General features: G+C 39.3%; 1 protein-coding gene across 2 annotated transcripts in view; it reads left to right on the forward strand.

Annotated features, from left to right (window-relative positions):
- Window positions 1–14880, forward strand: part of LOC149244313 (diacylglycerol kinase 3-like) — a 266156-nt gene that overhangs the window by 159302 nt on the left and 91974 nt on the right. For both annotated transcript variants that reach the window (XM_089374800.1, XM_089374801.1), the window contains exons 8-9: window positions 10064–10134; window positions 11192–11269. In XM_089374800.1, coding sequence (XP_089230926.1) covers window positions 10064–10134; window positions 11192–11269 — 149 coding nt within the window. The remainder of the gene's footprint in view (window positions 1–10063; window positions 10135–11191; window positions 11270–14880) is intronic.

Raw genomic sequence — 14880 nt, forward strand, 5'->3', positions numbered from 1 at the left:
TGCTTCTTGATGGTCGGTTTGGCAATGGCACATGTAGTACATGATCTGATGTACTTCCCAACATCTTGCCAAAGATTCGGCCTAGAAATAATTTTGCAGTACTGCCACTTTTTTCTCGACCCCGAAATGCCCAGCAGCTCGACTGTAGTGTGCTTCCCAAATCATCTTGGCACGCTCGCTTGAAGGTGTTGGACACCTAATCCTTAATGGGTTAGTGTGGAAGTCGAATGGACAAAAGTAGTCCAAGAGACCTTGGGATCTGAAACCCAAGAGTCATATGTTGTACTATAAATGTATATCTCATGTTAATAAAAAAATGAATTGCATGTTTTATCTTTCATATTGTCTTTGTTGTCCATGTGTGTTTAACATGGTATCAGAGCCGGTACGTTCATAACCTTCTCAATAGTGTGTAAGGCACTTGTTTTTGTGGCCTGTGTAAACCAAAGCTTCTATGTTTTAATGAGTTTTATGATGTGTGGCCTTCCATGAGTTTTATGGTCTAATCAAGCTCGTTTTCTACATTTACTTGTTCAGTTTTGTGCGTAATGGTGATCTAAAACTAGTTCTGACCTTCCTCTTTCGCTTGTGCCTGATCTCTATTTTTGGTCTCTGACACACTGTCCTTATACATTATATCAGCGCTGTCCCGGCTGACATCTCATTGAAAACGCTGGCCTGGCATCTCATGCAATTTTAATATGTAACACTGTTTTTGATTTAAAACGAAATCTCAGAATTCCTATTTGGGTTGGGCATTTTATCTTCCCGAGGAAACTTAAGGCTTCTGCGCACTTGAGCTCTGCCAATTCGCTGACATTAATTATTGCCACCGCTCTGCTCCATTGAACCGTTTGCAGCTTGTTCCGATGAATTTGCATAGTCGAATCTAGTGAGCAACGCTCCATATTCTGCTCTGTGTAGCCTTCATAAAGCCTCACGCCGGTTACCAAACAGTTCTTTTCAGTACTATCATTAGAACATCATATCATTCTGCTTTGCACAATAACGCATAGAAATTAATGATTGGATGCACTGGAATCGCTGTAGCGGCCTGCATTTTTGCATGGGATGGACTCTGCTCAAGCTTTATAGAAGTTTTGTTTTCCATTTCAAAGGCCTGAAACGGGGAACAACCGGGCGATTTATTTTCAGTTGTTTCGGACATCGCAAAAGACGGATACTCCAACAGACAGATAAATTTGAGGGGATCGACCGAGTTCAAGAGTCAAAACTCCTTGAAATATTGTCCTTTCACCAAATCTAGAGTCCGACCGAAACAAAGTTCCCTGTGGCGTAGAAAAGACACTCCCAATCTTGTTTTTCTTCCTGTCCCGAGAGCAGCTGTCCCAATCTTGTTTTTTCTTCCTGTCCCGAGAGCAGCCGTTTGAGGGGTTAGAGCCTTTGTTCAAAAGGTTCAACGTAGCACCTCGACTCGAAGCATCTCGACTGTGCATCATTTTGCTAGTTCATACGGAGTTGCGTTTTCTGAATAATCTGTACCGCTGAACAAGCATCTTCGTTGCCAGAACCCAATCGATAGGAAGCAGAGGGTCCCATCGTATTGGTGATAATTTCCGGTAGCGTCCAAGCTCAGCAGAGTGGATGCGTAAAGGAAGCAACCACGGATGTGCTGTATCTCACCATGTTCATTGTTCGTTCCTCACTTGATAGACATGCTTTCATCTCCAGCTGGATTTAAAAGGCGTGAGACATAAATCCTGGTTCATGGAGAAGAATTTTGACAGTGAAGTTCACTGCATGTGATGAACAGATCTGTCAAATCTATTCATCCGTTTTTATAGGTCGTAGGTAGATTAGGAGGAACGTTCAGACAATCTGCATCCTCCATCATTCTTTGGTTGGTGAAGTGGGATGACATTTTTCCGGGGTTGTTTCAACTGTTTGTATGACACTCGGAAGTATAGCTTTCATTTGCGTATCGAAAATGTGAGCTCTAGATGACTTCTTGATGTGCTGTAAGCCCCATTCATTTGAAAATTTGTATCGATTATTTGCAATGCTCGTAAAAATGGCAGTGAGAAAATGAACTGTTGCTGACCGGGCAGGTAAATCTCAGCCCCTGCCTTTTATTCTGATGACAGTAACCATAATATTATATCAGCAATATTGTTGTCTCCGAATTGCTGCAGCGGCGTGCCCATTGTGATATTGTATAATAAGACATAAGAGAAATATTGAGCTCAGAGGTTGAATATCAACTTATTAAAAATGCCATTGTTCGCTGAAGCATATATATCCTCTATTTAACAGGCAGAGTATTTTCTGTGGTTGTTTCAGTTGAGCAGCATATCACTGTACCTGTGCTTGAAATCTTAATGAGTATAGACTATTGGAAGTGATGTTTGGTGATGTACCTCTGCTATAGAGGGTCTCAAACTTCCTCATCTCATTGGATGTGTGGCTGTGAATATATTGAAGACACTCCATATTTATTTCTCTGTCTTGGAGCTGAATACGTTGCATATATTATCACTGTGGTGTTTTCTCTGTAATGATGGAGCTTCTTTGATGTTATAACACTTATCTACAGCCACTGTTCTTCCTAACATTTGCTGGTATATTCTACTTCAGATCTCTGTTATTATTAGAGTTGATATATCAGAGATATATGTAATCCATTCCTGTAGTTGAAGTTCGAATTTCAAAGAAGGAAGAAGTCATTTAGTTGTGCATCCATACAAAGCGTATCTTGGTATACCTGAGCATTTTAAGGGTGAAACATATCTATTGTATCTGTGTTGGAAGAACTTTGAGCCTCTCATTCTTGCTGGACACAAATCTGTTAGTGATTGGCTAAATTCTTAGCTGGAATTAGTTGAGTGCCTTTTGAATACCTTCGGTGAAGTTTTTTACATCATTGGGCTCATTTCCAATAAAAAAAAGGGGTTGATATTCTTGGGTTTATTATTGAAGGAAGAGGTCGAGCTACCCTTGTGTATACTCGTGGAGTTTGAGCCGTGTCTCCATTGCTGGTATTCGCGGATTTTTTATTTTTTTTGCATTCCTGAGCTTCCAGAAGGGATATAGAGGCAAGTTCTATAAAGTTTGAAGGAATCAGCTACGTAACTTAATTTAAAAAGTCTAGTCAGATGTGAAATTTCTACAGAATTTAAAGAACAGAATCTCTGAAAGTCTGGTATTGGACAATGTATTTTTCAAACTGATATTCTTGAAATCTTCAATAACTGGGGTTTGTCTAGACTTGCTATAGTCTCCACTAGGATTGTTGAGTGTTCATTTCTTTGTTGAGACAATGGCTAAATTTGATGATGTATTAGAGTTACTGAATACACTAATACACTCCACTATTGGTGGGAAGGTAAATATTAGCAAAGACACTCTTTGTGACATTCAGACCTGCCTGCATGATGCACAAGAAAAGATTGATTTTTTGCAACTAGAATCTCAGTTCCAGCAAGATGAGCTTCAACAGATTTGTCATTACAAATTGTTTTATGCTCAAAACAATATGTTGTTCAAGGTTAAACCAGTAAGTGGTGAAATTAGTAAGATTGAGGTTGAATCAGATCCAGAATCCAATAAAGCAGCAGCTGTACATGCAGATGCAGAAACTCAGTCTGCACTTCCCAAGCCTATCATCAGACCTTGGGAACAACTTGTCCACAACAAGCACAGAACTGGTCTTGGATATGACAAGGACTTGTCCTTTCATATTCCAGACTATGCCAAACCCATTCAGTTTCAGAGTGTTGGTTTCATTCATGACAGTTCAGCTTCAGCTGTTCTAGACTCTGCCCCTCTTCCACAGCAGCAGCAGCAACAACAACAACAACAACAACAACAACAACAGATCATAAAATGCCAACACTGTGACCGAGTTGGCCATTTGAAAGATCACTGTTTTGATCTTCATCCATGTAAGCATTGTCATAAAACCAGCCATTCTTCACACAGATGCTTCAGAAACAAACGTCCTACAAGAACAAAGATTCATCTTGGATGGATCGCTTCTTGGCAATGGGCATCAACAGCCAAGAAGATATTCCAAACACATGTCAGAACTTGTTCCAGAATATTGAACAGTCTTGCAGTTGAGTTTTCTCCATCTTCTCACCTTGTATTTGACAGGGGGGGAAATGATGGTCATCTACAAGCCTCAAAGTCACATCAAGCGAGCCTGAGCCACAACCTGCCACACAAGTTTCAGAGTTGTAGCCAGAGACAAAGATGCCCGTGAACATGCCTTCAGTTGGCAATCTGGGACACTTTCTCTAGCAGAAGACTTCAGCTTCTTGCCAGTTTTGGAAGAGTTCCGGGAAAAAAATTGAGAACACTTCCTCTAGCAGAAGACTCCATCTTCTTGCCAGTTTTGGAAGAGTTCCAGGAATTGCATTAAGCATTCCAGAGTTGTTGGTCATCCTTAAACCATCACAGGTTGAGACTTCCCTTTTTAGGTTGAAGTTTTACCTTTTATGCGGGGTGAGACCTCCCTTTTATGGTTGAAGGTTTCCCTCTTTAAAACAATAGGATCACTTCCTCTAGCAGAAAACTTCAGTTTCTTGCCAGTTTTGGAAGAGTTCCGGGAACTGCACTAAGCGTTCCAGTGTTGGTGGTCATCCTTAAACCATCGTCCTTTATACCAACATCTCATAGAGCACATTTAGCCTAGTGCTGCCATGCATTTTTTGCACATTTTGTATTACAGCTCTCTTCTTGGACTCATACATAACCCTTCGGATTAAGGGGGGGAATGTTGGACACCTAATCCTCAATGGGTTAGTGTGGAAGTCGAATGGACAAAAGCAGTCCAAGAGACCTTGGGATCTGAAAGCCAAGAGTCATATGTTGTACTATAAATGTATATCTCATGTTAATAAAAAAATGAATTGCATGTTTTATCTTTCATATTGTCTTTGTTGTCCATGTGTGTTTAACAGAAGGAACACAAAGGTGACCCAGGTGGTATAACAGGGCATCTTGGAGGTGAAAATCTGGAACATGCCGACCCTCCAAGAGTGTCTGGTATGTGTGGCCGAATTCTGGGTCGCTTTTGTAGAGAAGTGGCCAATCAGAAGTCTCGTGCCCACAAGAGTTGAGCACAGTGGTTAACGCCATGATCAGTGGTCGACTGAGGCAATCTGCAACATTATTGGTGCTACACTGCTACCCTTCTTATACTTGATATTCAAGTGGAATTGTTGCAGCTATGTAGACCACTTCTGATGGCGATCATTCTGCAATTTCCCTTGGGTCTGTATGAACTGCAAGGGTTGGTGGTCTGTGTGGATAATCGTTTCCTTCCCCAAAATGTAATGCTTCCATTGTCAGCAGGCCTGCACAATGGAATACATCTCTTTATCATAAGTGGGGTACTTCCGGACTGTGTTTGAAAGTGTTTCATTGTGATATGCCACTGGATGTCCATGTTGAGTAAGGACTGCCCTAATAGCATAGTCAGAGGCATCTGTCTCGACCTCAAATGGTTGTTGTAAATCTGGTAACGCGAGCACTGGTGCCGTGCAGAGGTGATCCTTCAACTCTATGAATGCCTTCTGTTGAGATTCAGACCAAAAGAATTTTGCTTTCGCCCCTCCCTTGGTGACTTGACTCAAGGGCCAAGTAATATGAGAAAACCCCAACACGAACTTGCAGTAGAAGTTGGCAAGACCTAGAAAGCTACGGAGCTTTGTTAGAGTGGTTGGAGATGGCCAATCCCGAATGACTTGGATCTTGGCTGGATCCACATGCACCCCTTGTTCATCAATGATGTATCCCAGATACTGAACCTGGGTCATGTCAAAAGTGCATTTCTCCAAATTGGCACATAGCTTGTGTTGCCGCAGTGTTTGGAGAACCTGTCGAATGTGGTGGAGGTGCTCTTCCCAACTCTGGCTGAAGATCAAAATGTCATCCAAGTATACTACTACAAATGAGTTGGTGAATGGCCGCAAGATGTCATCCATTAGCCTCATGAAGGTTGCAGGAGAATTCGTCAATCTGAAAGGCATAACCAACCATTCGAAAAGTCCCTCCTTGGATTTGAAGGCAGTCTTCCACGCATCAGAGGGTTCGATTGGTACCTGGTGATATCCTGACTTCAGATCGATCTTGCTGAAATATTTCGCCCCCTTTAGTTGGTCCAGGAGGTCATCAATCCGCGGGATCGGGTACCTATTACGGACAGTGATCTTGTTTAGCGCCCGATAGTCAATACAGAGCCTCCACGTCCCATCCTTCTTCTGTACCAACACGATCGGGCTCCCACAAGGCAATGAACTCGGATGGATGTGACCTTTCTGCAGGAGCTCCTGAATCTGCCTCTTGATTTTATCGTTCTCCAGAACGGAGAGCTGATAAATTGGTCCATTGGGTAGCGGTGCACCTGGGGTCAGATCGATGGAGTGCTTCACCTGACAGTGCAGAGGAACCCCTATGGGGGAGGTGAAGATGTCCTTGTACTCCTCCACGACTTTGTCCATCTGTAGTTGTCGTGCAGAGGGGCCCTGTCTGGAGGCCGCGACCACCGTATTCTTCTTTCCTTGAGGGCGTATCATCAGGGAAACAAATTTCTTGGTTTTGGAAATGAGCTTACTGCATTGTTTTGCAGTAATCAAAGAGATGGCGGTAGGTGGTGCTACCTCTGGTATCCTGAACAACTTATTTCCCAATGTAATAATAACATCACGGGGCTTTGATTCATACACAGCATGTCGCTTCCACAAGTATGGCTGTCTTAGTAATATATCACAAACTTCAAGGGGAGCAATGTCACACAATACCTCATCCGTGAAGGGCTTGATGTTGTATGGAAGGCGACACTGCTGGCTCACACGAAGATCTCGTCCTTGGTGAAGCCACCCAATGGTGTACGGTTGTGGATGTGCTGTGGTCGGTAAGACCAATCGCTTCACGACCTCTACCGAAATAAGGTTCTTTTGGCTCCCTCTATCAACAATGAACTATATCGGGGAGCCCTTTACCCACATCTGGGAGTGGAAGAAACGCTCCTCCTCCTCTGGATCTTCGGGTTCATTTTTCTTGATCTTGGCGGTAGCAACAGTGGCGTTGGGATCCGCATCAATGATCTGCTTCCCTTTGTCATTCCCCTTATCGGGTTCTGACTCAGAGTCGGAACATGCATCTGATTCTAAAACCTTTAGCTCAGCCACTAGCGACTGCTTGGCCCGACACTCACTTGTGTTGTGAGTGGAGCTCTTATGGAACTCACACCATTTTCCCGTGTCCTTTTTCGGCTTCGCGACGCTGTTCTTTGCTTGCAGCTTCGGCGGGTTGTCTTGGGGTTCCCTGCCTTGGCTTTGTCCTTTGTTCTGTGGTTTAGGGGCACCTTTCCCCTACTTTGGATTCGCAGATCCAAAGTCTCGCTTCTTTTGTTTAAACTTCTGCTCGACCTTGACGGCATATCAGTATGCTGTGCCGAGCAAGGAGATGTTCAGGAATTGTATTTCTTCCTGGATGTACTTGTGCAGGCAACCACGGTATTTGAGTATCAAATGCTGCTCCGAATCCTCGATACCCAACTTTGTGCGAAGGGTATGGAAAAGATTGGTGAACTCCGGCATGTCTTGGTCCCTTCCCTGCCGCAGCGTGGTCCACTTTATGTATTCATCCTCATAGCTTCCGACAGGGTAGTACTGCTCCTTGATGGCATCCCAGAATGAATCCGGGTGGGTGCGGCTGAAAATAGTGAGCCAGTACTTTCATCCTTTTGCTCGCAGTAGGTTTCCCACCAGTCCTTGACGTGGGGGGCTGCTTTGAGAAGAGCGAAAACAATCTTTTCCCGACTCGAAAATTCATGAACAGAAAAATAACCCTCTAGCAGATTTAACCATTTATCTACAGCATTTGCGTCTATCTGACCCTCGAATATGGGGATTTCAAAATTAACTTGTACCTTAAAGGGTGTGGCATTTCCAGAGTAGCTGCTGGAAGCCGATGCGTCGCTTCTGGGTAGCTGCTGAAGGATCTGGTCAAAGCTGTCCATCATCGCGTTCCGTTGTCGCTCGAGGGTTTCTTCGAGCAAGATTTTGATAGGATCTCCTGCCCCCTTGTCTTTCTTCTCATCCGCCATGGGAGGCCGTCGGGATTTTCAAGGGTGGTCTTGCAAAGGTTCGACCAGTTCAAGCCCTAACTCCTTATATCCCGACCTTGTTGGGGACATGCAAAGAAAAACAGAGAAAAAGCAGACTGCTCTGATACCACTGATCCGAACTTAAACAGGAACTCAACAAGTTACAGAGATAACCATAAACACAGATATGCAGCGGAAATAATACTTCATTTCATTGATGTTAAATACTGAAATATGCTTACAAACATTAATGGAAATAAACTAGCTAGGGCGATGGTAGCTTATCTCTGAGAAGAGATGTGGTGGTTACATGCCTCTGAACTGTGTTACAATGAGGCTCGAAGGCCTATTTATTGTCGTGAAACAATGGAAAACCCTTAACATTCCAAAACCATGTGGCTCGAAGGCACTATGTAACTCTCTCTCTCTCTCTCTCTTAATGATACATTACACTCTATCTTACACTCTCATTAAAGACATGGCATATTCCTCTTACACTCATAAAAGGCATGTCATAAAAGATTCTGCTTATGCTCTCTATAAGGCATACGTTACACTCTGCATAACTAAGGCATGCGTTCCTCTCTTAATGGCATAAGTTAATGAGGCATACATACCTTTTCTTAATGGCATAAGTTACTAAGGCATGCATACCTCGCCCTAAATGGCATATGTTACCCTTTCTCAATGCATGCATATTGCTTCTCCTTTATGACAAGAATTCGTTGCTACTCCTATATATGTGTCTCATGTCTTCTCACTTGACTACTACTACTTGTGCTCCGTGAAAGAAGAAACTGAACTTGAGAGAGAGAGTTGCAGAGACTTAAAGAAGACTGTGAGAGAGAGAGAGAGAGAATTGAAGAGTAAGAACAAAATTTGGTGAGCCAAGGTTGATTCAGTGCAAGGTTGATTTAGTGTTTGCATCTGCTGCTGCTATCAGTGATCTTCATGCCACAACTTGTTTAGATTTGGGTGAACTTGCTCATTCTCTTGATCTTTCATTGTACTCTGTATCTCTTCTGAACAACTGATATCTAACAGAAGAAGAATATGGTTGGGTTTTCCCCTTGTGGGTTTTACCCTAGTCATTGGACCTAAATTCTCTCTGTATCATTTTGTTCTTGACTGTCTTCTATTGTGCATTTGGTTTATGTTCTATCTGCAATTGCTTAAATAATATTGCAGCAGAAATAAGTTTTTGGAATAAGTAATTGCTACAGCATAGAACATCAGAATTTCAACGTCAAACCTCGTAGATGGACTGTCATGCACTTTCCAAATAACCTCATTACAAGGGAACTAACCTCCCACCTTATTTGAGTCATCTGTATTTGATGAGCACTAGAGATGTACTTTTTTTTTAGTAGATTTTCTTGCTCTATGTTAACTTTGCCCTAACAATTTGCTTTAAAAGTATTGTTTGAAAACTGGTCATGCCGCTATAACTATAAAGCTACAAATAGATACAGCACTAACTTGCTCTATTTCGTAAATGCAAGCAATCAAGTTACATTTAAACAATCTTTCTTTCATTTCACCTTATAAGAAAAGCTGTATGTTTCTGGTATCCCCAAGAGATCTAGTGATCAACATGGTTTCCAACCTCAAGCAAGTTAAGGCAATTAAGTTGAGTGTACTCATGTCCGGTCAATGTTAAATACCTTTGAGCTTTGCAGTGTCATATGCTAAGGGATTCTGGTGACACAATAATAGTTTCCTTTGGTAGTAAATTTTAGAAATATTAATGCCTTTGTATTTTGGATCTTAAGTTGTTCTTAGATTTATGCTTGATGCAGAGATTTCCATTTAATGGATTCTTTTCTACTTTTCCTCTTGAACATAGACTAGTCTGGTTTTCCTTCTGAAATTGTTAACCTTCGAAATCTTAAAGAAATGTGCAGACATATTTATATTTATTACATCTTTGATTTTCTGCTAAACTAATTATTTGTGAGAATTCAAATTTCGAGCTTGTTTGCATTGCAGATAATCTATTCTGGGTATGGTTGTGCTCAAGGATGGTTTTGCACACCTTGTTCAGCAAATCCACGAGTGAGGTTGTGTACTCTTATCACGTCTCTATATAGATGACAAGGGGAATTTGTTAAGTCTGTTGCATTCATACATATCATTACATCTATGAGTGACAAGTGAATCCATTGACTCGCAATTGCATGTTGTCACAAATGAACTGAAGGCTTGATAAAATATATTATCTCTAGGTCAGATCTTTGCCAACACAATTTATCAGATATATGTCTGAGCATTAGATTCGAATGGGCCCCAGTCCAATCGACATTAGATATAGATAAGTGCTGGTTTAGTAGCATGCATCACTCTCAATTTGTACAAACTTCCATCTTCTCGTATTATCTCTCTGTACATAGAATGTGCAAAGCTTACTTAGTTGTCTTTGTAAAGTAGATCAGGATTAAATTATCTTCTTCTCATATTGTGAACAGATAATTCCGGAACAAAAATTATCACATGTTTGTAACATTACAAATGATTCTGAAAGATCTAAGTTATGATACAGTGATACCCTGATATCAATATTGTTATAGGAAACCTACAGATCTTTCATGTAGTTTTTGATATTATCTAAACTATATGTGTCAAAGTTATTATGGCCTATTCACTATGATATCTTATACTATATGATAGGGGAGTGTATAGCCCACAAAAAAGAAACTTTGCACATGAAATTACTTGTTAGTAGATTGTTTGTCACAACTTAGTATTTTATTGTCCTTGGATTTCTTTGCATTTTAAACTTCAATATATGTACCTTTTTTCATTCAGTGCATACCTATCAAGGCTGATTCAAACTGTTTCCAATAACTAAAGATGTGTTGTAACTTGCTTGTCTGAAAATAAAGAGCCAGTGCAGAATGCCTTGAACATTTCTCTTCCTTTTTTCTATAATTGAATTTTATCCCTGCTGGCAAGAAATGGCATTGTGGAATGTATTGTATCAATGATAATGTGTAGGCTCATCAGATTGAACACGAAAAGCAATGCTCTGTACACTTGTATGGTAAACGGTTCTCTGAAATTATGGTTAATATATAATTGTTCCTTCCAGATTGTAATGAAATTATGTGATAACTGCAGGGGACTAAACAACATTGTACAGATGCACATCAAAAAACAAAGTTGTTCTGATTGGGAGATTCTTCGTATCCCTTCAAGGTAGCACCCTTAGCAAGTTAGCTCCACTTACATTGTCATATAGAAAGTGATCACATAGAGTAGATATATTTTTGTATGTTGCACTTTCATCTCAAAGTTTTCTTCCAGGTTTCTTAATAATATGAATAATACAAAATATGTTTTTTTTGGAGTAAACAAAAATTGAGGGCGGTTTTTTCACAATGTTCCTGATAAATCGGTAATAGTTGCAAGAATGGTTTGCGTTGAAGTTTGAACACATGCTAATTATAAATGAGGTCAAGTTAGAGATTGAACTTGCTAAAATTAGCATGTTTGCTAACCTGAGATAACAAGGTGAATCAGGATATTGGGAAGTCAGGGTATAAATAATTCAGCTACAAATATTTACCTGCTTTTTTAATTCTATTCATTGAAAATTTTTAGTAACTTTTGAAATCTGTTTCCATGTTCTATTATTTTGTTATTATTATTATTTTTTTTGTTTAAATTAGAAATATCCTTTAATGGGGCATGACCGTTATGAAACATTTAAAGATTATAGAGAAAGTAAAAGACAGCTGAATAATTGAGGCAAGAGTTGAAATTTGGCAGCTTAGGAATGAATTTCTCCTAGAAGAAATCAGATCTTTAAGTTCTGTTTGAACCACCTTTAATAAAATTTCATTTTTGACAATTCTAATGACTTTCCAAAATTAATAAGTAACATCTCAATTTGGAAGTGACTTTGCAAAAATAGAAAGTCATGTCTAAATGATCAATGCTGATATCGACATATGGAATCCACTTTAAAATCAAATCAATCATGATTATACAAGTGAATAAATAATATCTTATCCTTATTATTATTATTAATTTTTTTTTGCATGGGTGGTTCACGGACACTAGGTGGCCGCTATGTCCATAGAAAATTTGCGCTGATCAACCCCAAAGGGAATCAAGCCCCTCGACCAGACTAGCAGGGCCTAACCCCAAGGGTGTCGAGGAGAATTGACTCTGTGACCTCCCGATCGGCGAGGTACTTAACAACGGGGACTTGACCAGTTGAACTAACCCTTGGGGCTATTGCTATTATTATTATTATTATATTATTATTATTTACAAAATAGTCTAAAGTCATTTACCTTTAATGGATTAATAAAAATGAATTCTCAATAGTCTCATGAAGCCAATTAAATTGAGAATCTGTTACTTGGCAAATCAAACCTCTCTCTTGGAATAAAATAGTAACTCCACACTTAAGAGAAATTAACTCTCCCGCACTAATTCGATGTGTGGCAAAAGTGTAACTCCTCATTAAATGCATTTGTAATTCCCTCACTCAATTCGATTTGTAACTCTCACCAAATATTCTCTCATATCCGAAGTGTAACTCCCGCTCTCTCTACCTAATTCAAATTGTAACTCCTCAAGACAAGTGTATCTCTCTCTCTATTCTTGGGATGAGTTACACTTCTCCTCAAGTAACTCCTCCCTCATGGAATTTGATTCTCCTATTGTTGGCTCAAGGCATGAATTCGTCTTGTAACCCTTCTCATTTCTCATCTATTTAAGTAAGAACAAGTGAGAGTTGAGTGTAGTATGTTCATTGTGAAGAAGGAGAGAAAGTGTTGAGTGTGTGCAAGAGAAGTGTGAGAGCAAGTGAAGAGCAAGAACAATGAAAGAGTTGGAGCAAATGTGAATGACAAGATCTGATCAAGAGGAGGAGACGTTCAAGTAAAAAGAAAGAGCACTTCAACTGCAAGTTGATCAGACATTGGTGACTTTATTGATTTTTATTCTCCCTGTCTCTCTTTTACTTTGCTAAACAATTGAAGAAATCTAATAGAAGAAGAATCATTTGGGTTTTCCCCTTTAGAGTTTTTTCCCTGGTCATTGGATTTAAATCTCAGTATCTCATATTTGTGCTTGACTGTCTTCATATGATCCTCGAGTTTATGTTCTATCTATAATTGCTGATCTGAAAAGTTTTGAAGAAGAAATTTGCATTCTGAATAATTGTAACAACATAGAATATTTTGTTTTATGGAAAGTACTTTCAAGTGGCAACATAAAAGATTCAATTTTTTGCAAAGTACATTCACTTGAAGAGACCCCATTCGCTGCCAAAATTTTCTGATCAAGATGAGTTCGTCTTACTTCAAGGTAGAGGACAAGCAAAATGATGCTTCAAACTTTGGTCCATGGAAAGCAAGGTTAGATATCACTCTTGAAGAACATGAAGTTTTGAAATATGTTGAAGTCACAATAGTTGATCCACCAGAGAATACAAGCGTTGTTGTGAAATCCAAACATAAAAAGATTGAAATCAAAGCTAAAAAAATTATCGTTGATTCTCTTCGTGATCATCTTATTACTTATGTTTCTGGTTTGAAGAAAGCTAAAGAAATGTATGACAAACTAATTGACAAGTTTGTAATTAGTAACTTGAATCAGATTATTGTCTTGAAGAATCAGTTAAAGGACATCAAGATGAACAAAGGAGAGACAATTCAAGCATTCTTCTTGAGAATTACCAAAATGAAGAATCATCTATCAACAATTGATGAAGTTGTACTTGACAAAGAAATGGTGTTAACTGCGCTTAGAGGCCTTTCTCTTGTTTGGGAGACTTTTATCACCACCATCGGCGATATCAACACTATTCTCACATTTGATGAGCTCTTGGGAAAATGTATTCAAAAGGACAAAATGCTCTCTAGAGAGAAAATTTCACATGATGAAGAATGAGAACTCACTGCTTTTTCATCTTATGGCAAGAAAAAAAAGGTAATAAAGACTCATCATTTTTCAAAGAAATCTTCTTTCAAATCAAATGATTCCTTTAAAGGTAATCTAGACATATCAAAACTTAGATGCTTTAACAACAAAAGCATGGTCACTTTGCTCATGATTTTAGAGAAAGAAGAAGAGCACCTAGATTTAAAAACAAATTTGATTATAGAAAAGATACCTCTGAAATTTAAAAAAAAATAAGGCTATCCTAAGAAAACAAGAAATCCAAGGTATAGAAATAATGCAGCGAAAACTCAATCATAATATTTTATTGTTTCTGCTATTTCTAGTTCTTCTGCAGATTCATTTGATAGCTAGTTAGTTGATAGTGGTGCTTCCATCTAGTTGAGAGAGAGACTAATTTATATGTTATTTTTGGAGATAATTCTATTCGCCATTTTAAAGGTTATGGTTCAGTTTCATTTCTATTAGATGATGACAAATCTACTTTTCTGTAAGAAGCTTTGTATTTACTTGGTTTGAAAAAGAATCTTGTATCCATATCTGCTCTTGAAGATAAAAGAATGGAAATTGCTTTTATTAATGGAAAATTTCTAACCTGACCTTCAAACTTAACTATGAGAGAAGCGTTCACTTTTGAACCAAGATGTGAAGGGCTTTACAAAGTCAATGGCAAACCCATTCATGCACCAGTCCATGATGTCGATTTTCAGTTTGAGCTATGGCACAAAAGATTGACTCACCTACACTACAAAGCCTTACCTCATGTAAGGAAGATGGTTTTTGGAATGCCTGAGATCATAATGGATCATGAAGGAGTTTGCCCAAGATGTACAAGTGGAAAGCATGTAAAGAAACAATTTCCTTCAAGAAAAACAAAAACTAGTCAAGTACTT

This window comes from Pinus tabuliformis, chromosome 8 (genome assembly GCF_031772625.1).
Source record: "Pinus tabuliformis cultivar Carrire ecotype Pingquan chromosome 8, CPIR1, whole genome shotgun sequence".
Lineage (NCBI taxonomy): Eukaryota > Viridiplantae > Streptophyta > Pinopsida > Pinales > Pinaceae > Pinus > Pinus tabuliformis.